Below are 7080 nucleotides of genomic sequence, written 5' to 3'. Positions count from 1 at the left end.
ACTACTCTATATACTACACTCTGAAATGCAAATACAATATTTATATTCCAGTTGATTTAGTTTATAATTATATGGTAAAAATGAGAAAATAAGCAATTTTTCAGTAATAATGTGCTGTGCCACTTTTTAATAATTTTATGCCTGATTTTGTAAGGAAGTAGTTTTTAAGTGAGGTGAAATTTGGGGGTACAAAAGACAAATCAGACTCCTGAAAGGGGGTACACTAATCTGGAAAGGTTGAGAACCACTGCTCTAAATCAGAGGTTCCATAATTGTCATCTGTAGACCACTGGTGGTCTACCTACAGCAGGTTCGTTAGCCACATGTTGCTTGCAACACCTTCTCATTTCCGGGATTAAAAAACATATAAAAATACCTTAAATGTTTTTCCATGCAAGCAACTGATGTAGTTCCCACACATTGTGCATGGGAGGGGTGCTCAAGCCATGAGACGATAAAAATCATTTGAGAGAACCCCAGCTCCAGATTGTGCTCCTCCCTGCTTAACTGCAGGCATCACACAGAACGCATACACTGGGGGACAATGCTAGCTGACCAGAGCAGACACTACCGCAGGGTTGCTGCCCCTGCTTTAGAGGGAGAGGAAGTTTGAGAGAACCCCCTGGCTCCTTTACCTTCAGACGGTCGATGAGCCCAGAAATCTTAACCTTGCTGATTGCAGCCCCAAACTCCTGAAGTGCGTTCAAGGTGAGGTCCAAGTGGCTCTCAGCAGAGAATGCGAGGACGGAAATGACTCCCTGTCACCCAAGAAAAATACTGGTTAGGATCTAACCAGGTGCCTGATAGACCCCACGACTCCATTCCTTTCACCTGAAGTGGTGTAAAGTGCCAATGAGGCCTGAGACACATGGGGAGAGGGAGGGGGCTGAGTGAAATAGCAATGAGGATATGAAGCAAAATGGCATCTGTCCCAGGCCAACTCAGAGCTGAGCCCCACAGGGAGCATTCAGGGATTACTTGGTAAAGTTGGGAGAGGGACAGAGTCCTCACCTCTCTCTCAGGGGCTTCCATATAATCTGTTGTTGTCAGAAATTTATGAGTCTGTGATTTAACGTGGACCAGGTCCTGACAAACTGCTAAGGATGTTCCTAGCGCCTTATACAGGAAACTCTGAAAGAAAGAGACCAGCACTGAGATATCAGTAACACAACGTGCCTGTCAGTACAGACCCAGCTCAGCAACATTCAGGAAGGAACAAGATAGCCAAGTCCAAGCATCCATACTGCAGAAACATCCCAACATCTAGCCCAGCCAGAGAACCAACAATGCAGTACAGACAAGCAGCCTGTCCAAGCAAATATTGGAAGGGTGGGCGGGGGGCAAGAGAGCAGGGAACAAGTAAAAACAAATTTTATATGCAGAATAAAATATAAAGTAATGAAGCCTTGAGAGAAGCCTTATGCAGCCCCCCAATCAGAATTTCAAGGGAAATTAACTAGAAACTAAGCCTTAACAGATAACAAACCTTCTCTTTGGAAGGGCTGGCATAGCTGGCCATCTGCTGGCTCAACTCAAGGCTTATCTGGCTGCTCCAGGCACTGTTGTCTATCGTCTCCAGAGATGTTCTTAGGAACTGAGTGTAAAACAAGAGGTAAAGTAGATGGTTAATTGCAAGAATTTGGGGATTGTTGTGGGGTTTGTTTGTTTGTTTGTTTTCTTCCTTGTTCTCTGTTTAAACTTTCCAATATTCAGGTGTCATGGGAAGATTATTTCCCTATTGAGAACTGTAAACATCAACAACCCAGACTTCCTCTGCCTGTTGTTCTTAAACCTTTGCCTGATGATTCCTCTCAGTCTCCAAACCCAGATAGACAGTGAATTGGAGAATGAGATGGAGCCAAGAAATCTGACCATTGAGGAGTGATTTTATAGTGGATGGAGAATAGGTCTAATAAATTTTGAACAAAGAACCCTGGACTATGAAGGACCATGAACCTTCTCTGAAGTGCTCTGGACCCTTTATGACACCTCCCGAGAGTACCCAGGGTTGTGAGGTACCTCACTACCACCTGCCCTTAGCATGAGGAAGCCTTCTCTGTGCCTGCCAGGTGTCAGCTCCTGACTCTGCCAGCCACAGGAAACACAAGCACACCCTTCTCACCCCATCCAGCTCCTCTGTCCTTCTACAGGTAAGCAATCGGTACACTCCAACCGCCGAGCCCTCTGTGCAGCCCCAGAATGTCCAGCCCCTGTTCCACTGGACACTCACAGAATTCATAGATTTGCTACATACCATGTCACCGGTGTCACCTCAGCATCACCGCTCCATTTAACACACTTAGATACGTTTAGAGTGAAAACAACTATGCTTCACTTAGATACGTTTAGAGTGAAAACAAGTAGAGTTTAATTCACAAAGATCAGAGATTTGAGAAGCAGCAAGTAAAATTAATGTAAACAAATGGTTACATAAAAATAAAATCATAACACACTTCTAGAGCTTAAACTTAGATAACCAAACATTCCCCTGTCTCACAAAGGATAGCTCCCCCAAATCTCTCTCCCAGCATGAAACACCCAGACCAAATGTGATCCTCCATTCATGAGACAAGCTAGCTGGCAGTTCATCCAATAGGCGAAGGATACCTGATGCAGGATACCTCTGGACCTCCAGATATAGTTCCAAGCATCCATTGTCTTCACTTGTAAACAGGGTACCCCCTATTGTTTGTTTGTTTTTCTTGTATCGAATCTCCTCTGGAGACTTTGCAACCACTTGATTAGAATGTTGCTCTATTGATTAGCATCCACTGTGAATAATTACTCATCTACATACAGCCATTCAGGCAGATAAGCATCTCCTGCCTGAAAGAAACTTGTTGATCGCTTTCTGGTGGCCAGCCCTAACTCACAGACCTTAAAAGCATAAACTTCAGTATACAACCATAACGCCTTATATATTATCCATCCAGTCACTGTGCAATGATTATGATGATCCGTGTGGCACAGGTATCCAGTAAAGTCTTTACATGACACCCTTTGATTATATAGAGATCAGATCCAGGGAATCCTGGTAATCTTATGCACTCCTGTGGCCTCTGCCACTGGGCACCCAAAGGATCCGGGGTCACATTCTCAACTCTCATTGAAGTCAGCAAGAGGTTAGTAACTCTCAGCACTTTGCTGTTTCGGGCCCGAATTTTGAACAGCAGCCAGAAAATATCAAAAACCTCACAAGAGAACCTAATCTTATTTGATTTTTTAGCCCAAAGAATTTCAAATGAGCCTGGATCTGGAATGGGAAATTCTAGAGTGTAATCCAACCCCAAATGGAACTCCAAACCTTCTGGGGCTTATTTGTCACTAGTTCCTTTCCTTTCATTTTCAGCGCTCGCCATAAAAATGTTCCTTGTCTGGATTTACACGAGGCTGTAAAGAGCTCTTTCTGACCAGAAAGGCTTCTCCATGAGATACAGTCACCAAACCTTGTCTTGTCTCTTTTCCTCGTTGGGTTTCTCAGAGCAAATTTTATTTTGAGTGGCAAATAGAAAAAAAGAATCCTTTAGATGTCCCCCAGTGATGCACTAGCACCATTAGCATGCTGGTTTTATGGTTAAGTTTTGTGTTGTTCCCAGAGGTAATACAGAGTTATTTATAACTAGAGTTGGTTGAACAATAGTAAGTCCATTTCACAAAACAAGTGGGATTTTTCACCACACAAATGAAAAGTGAAAGAAACAAAAATATTTTGCTTTTACAAATCAAAAATGACCATTATTCAATTCTTTGTTTTCCCCCCTTTCCTTCCCTTTATCCCTCGTCCCCATGCCTTTTTCCCCTCTTCCACTTTGTGACTGAAAAAGCCAGAGGGGGGAGGAGACAAACAGGAAAGCAACTGGAAAAAAGCCCCCAAAAAATCAACATCAGTTTAAAAAAACTAAACATTTTCTATTTGGGTTGGGGTTGTTTTGTTTTTTGTAAAAAAAACTGAAAAATTTGAAAATCTCCCATGAAAATAAAAAAGGCCATTTTTCACTGAACAAAAGTTGCAAATGAAATGGTTTGACCAGATCTGCTTCTAATGAATAATTTATCATTAAGTTTTTCCCCAGCTGGTACATTTGGAGGGGGGAGGGAGGGCTGTGACAATACATCTGAAAGCCATCTTGTACCTGAAGCAGCATGTGCTCCCACCGTTCATGGTCCAGGGAATTCTCTGTGTTTCCTATAAAGCAGGAGGCAAAACAATAGTGTCACCTAGGTTAGCAAGAAGAGTCGTCCCAGGTATCTCCTTTGCATAGGGTGACCAGACAGCAAATGTGAAACATCGGGACAGGGGGTGGGGGGCTAATAAGAGTCTATATAAGAAAAAGACCCCAAAATCGGGACTATCCCTATAAAATCGGGACATCTGGTCACCCTACCTTTGCAATCTGTCCTTCTAAAACCCCTGGTCTGCCAAGCTGTAACATACCTGGGCTTTCAAGGCTAAATGGGACCTACGCCAACGTTCTTTGTTGGACCAACAGAAAGTATCATATTATGTACCCTGCTGGCATTTTTATTCAGGGTCAACCCACCAGGAGTGAGATGCTGAGCACTCCCAATTCCTGTTGACTTTCATGGGAGCTGAGGGTGCTGAGCACCTCACAAAACGGTTCAGCACATCAGAGGACTGGGTTTAATGTGAATACAAACTTTTCCTGCATAAGAAGAGATTCTGGACTCGATCCTAACTTGATGTAAATCGGTGTAGCTTCACTGAAGTCAATGGAATTATACTGATTTACATCAGCTGAGAATCTGGCCCTGTTTCTGAATGTCCAGCTCTAACCTACCCTTCTTTAATGTCGGCACAATGTAGTACTGGGGACTCTGTACAGCAACAACAACTAGGGAAGATACAGCTCATTTCTTAAATCTTTTTTTGAATATCAAACCCACTTGAACATTGTGGGGTCCGACGTTCATCAGAAACATCGGGTTTGTGCTCCACGTAGGGTCTGTCGTGCTCCACAGAGACTACCCTGGCACAGCTACGTCATTGGAGCTCTGCTGGCATAACCCCATAGTGTAGACACAGCCTACACTGACTGAAGGGTTTTTTCCACGGAGGTCAATAGATTCATACCACTGTAAAATTGGTGAAAGACATTTTTGGGCCCACAATACCTAGATTCTACATAGGGCAGCCACTTGGCCAACCTAGCTTTTATGGCTCAGGTTTCCTTACAGAAAGAAAACTCTGGGTTTTTTAATTGAATCGCCCTTGAAAGTAAACATGGGGTTTAATTTTCAGAAAAATTTAGTTTGCAAAATCAGACTATATATGTAACCCCAAAATATTTCACTAACCTCCAGCTTCATGGGTATTCACCTTCCCAACTAATAACCTAGCAAAGGTGTGGGGGGAACTGCTGTATAATTTCCATTCAGCTGAAACCTTCCTGGTCTGATTCTGCCCTGATTGAATTGGCCTCAGTGGTTAAACTCTGGATTTACCCCAGTGGTTCCCAGTTATCCAGGTGAAGGAAAAGTGAGGGCCCAGAACCCCAACTTCAATTCCCCACTGTTCTCATGTACTGCAACAGGAATGGCACAACACATGTCAATACGAAGCTGCATTTTGTGGCTTCCCTTCTATTCTCCATGGACCGCACTCCTCCTAACTAGCACTTTACCTTCAATGTACTGCAGCAGAGGTGGGATCTTTACTACCCACATCTCACCCACTGCTGCGTGGATAATGTGGTGCAGGGCCTTAAGTAATTGCAAGGCAGCATATCCATGTCCTTCTCTTTCATAAGGGGATGAGGCTACTACCTGTCAATGAGAGAGAAAGAACAGGCTAAGTTTTGTCAGCACAACACCAGTTTGTTCCTGAAGGAGGGAATAGTTCAGACTCTCTCATTGTGGAGACCGTACAATAGAGTTTTTGCTTCTACTGCAGTGTCTTCCTGAAGAAGCAAGCATTCTAGCTAGTACAAGGATGCAGAACAGTGTGTCTCAGGAGAGGGTGGAGAGAGAGAGACCCAATCATACACATTCCTTAGCCTGTCTATAAGCATCTAGCTATAAAACCGATTTTTATAGTTAACTGTCCCACTTCACATTCTCTATTCTCATGGTCTACTCACCAAGAGTCGCGCCAGCAGCCCCTGGGGTGTAGGGAGTTTCACTAGGGAAAGAAACAGAATAGCATTCATTATGCCAGGCTTTGCAGAGAGTCCTGCTGATGTTATTCACCTATCCATTTCCAACCTGCCCATCAATGTTGAATACAGCTGATAATAATTTACATTTCCATAGTGCTTTCAGTCTGAGCATCTCAAAATGCTTTACAAACATGAATGAATTCCGCCTCACAGCACCTCTATGAGGTTGGCATTAATTACTCCTTCATTTCACAAGTGGGGAAGCTGAGAGAGAAAGATCAAGTGATTTCCCCAAGGTCACATCAGAATTTTGGTGGCAAGGCGGGAACAGAACCCACGTTTCCTAGCTCCCTCCCATGGCCATGTTGTAATCACAAGACCATCCCTCATTCATTTTAGCCTCCTGATTGCAGACGAGAGAACTGGAACAGACTGAATCTGTTCATTTCATAGGGCCTGGAGAGAATAAATGAAAGAGTTTCTGTTATAAACCTGGTCCACTGTAGTCGAGGCAAGCAGCTTCTTCTCCTTCCTGCTGCTTTTTCTCAGCCAGTTCCCTAAGGCATCTGCAGAGAGGCTTCAAAGTACCAGTGTACTGAGCTGGCACCACATACTCCAGAAGCCTTGGCCATAACACCTGCAGAGAAGAGTGAGACTGTTCAGTACATAGCTATTTCCATTCCCCCATCTCCAGTATCCTGCTGTCTGAATCCCTCCCTGTCATGTAGCTTCTCCTTTTATTCATCACTGACCCTTCTCTAACCTATCACCTCATCTCTCTCTCCCCAACATCTCACTCTACCTGTCCGGTGCCCCCGCACTCTGTCTTTTAAATACACTGCCTTGTTTGGTGAGCAATTTGGCTCTAACCCAGAGATGAATCCTCTTTCCCTGCATTAGAGCATTATGGAACTATTTAGATAGCACCATAAACTCACCCAGAACTTTACAGACCTATATAAGG

General features: G+C 43.8%; 1 protein-coding gene across 1 annotated transcript; it reads right to left on the bottom strand.

Annotated features, from left to right (window-relative positions):
* Window positions 1-635: 635 nt before the first annotated feature.
* Window positions 636-6753, bottom strand: LOC101939724 (maestro heat-like repeat-containing protein family member 1; the record flags this gene model as incomplete). Its single annotated transcript, XM_065580382.1, has 7 exons — window positions 636-758; window positions 1012-1131; window positions 1487-1594; window positions 4134-4186; window positions 5643-5784; window positions 6099-6139; window positions 6609-6753. Coding segments are annotated over 7 exons (732 nt in total), but the record flags the coding sequence as incomplete, so codon positions are not given.
* Between the last annotated feature and the right edge of the window lie 327 nt (window positions 6754-7080).

The sequence above is a fragment of the Chrysemys picta genome, unplaced genomic scaffold, assembly GCF_011386835.1.
Source record: "Chrysemys picta bellii isolate R12L10 unplaced genomic scaffold, ASM1138683v2 scaf2889, whole genome shotgun sequence".
NCBI classification, from domain to species: Eukaryota; Metazoa; Chordata; order Testudines; family Emydidae; genus Chrysemys; species Chrysemys picta.
The sequence above is the reverse complement of the archived record's forward strand: the minus strand, read 5'-3'. Positions and strand labels throughout refer to the sequence as shown.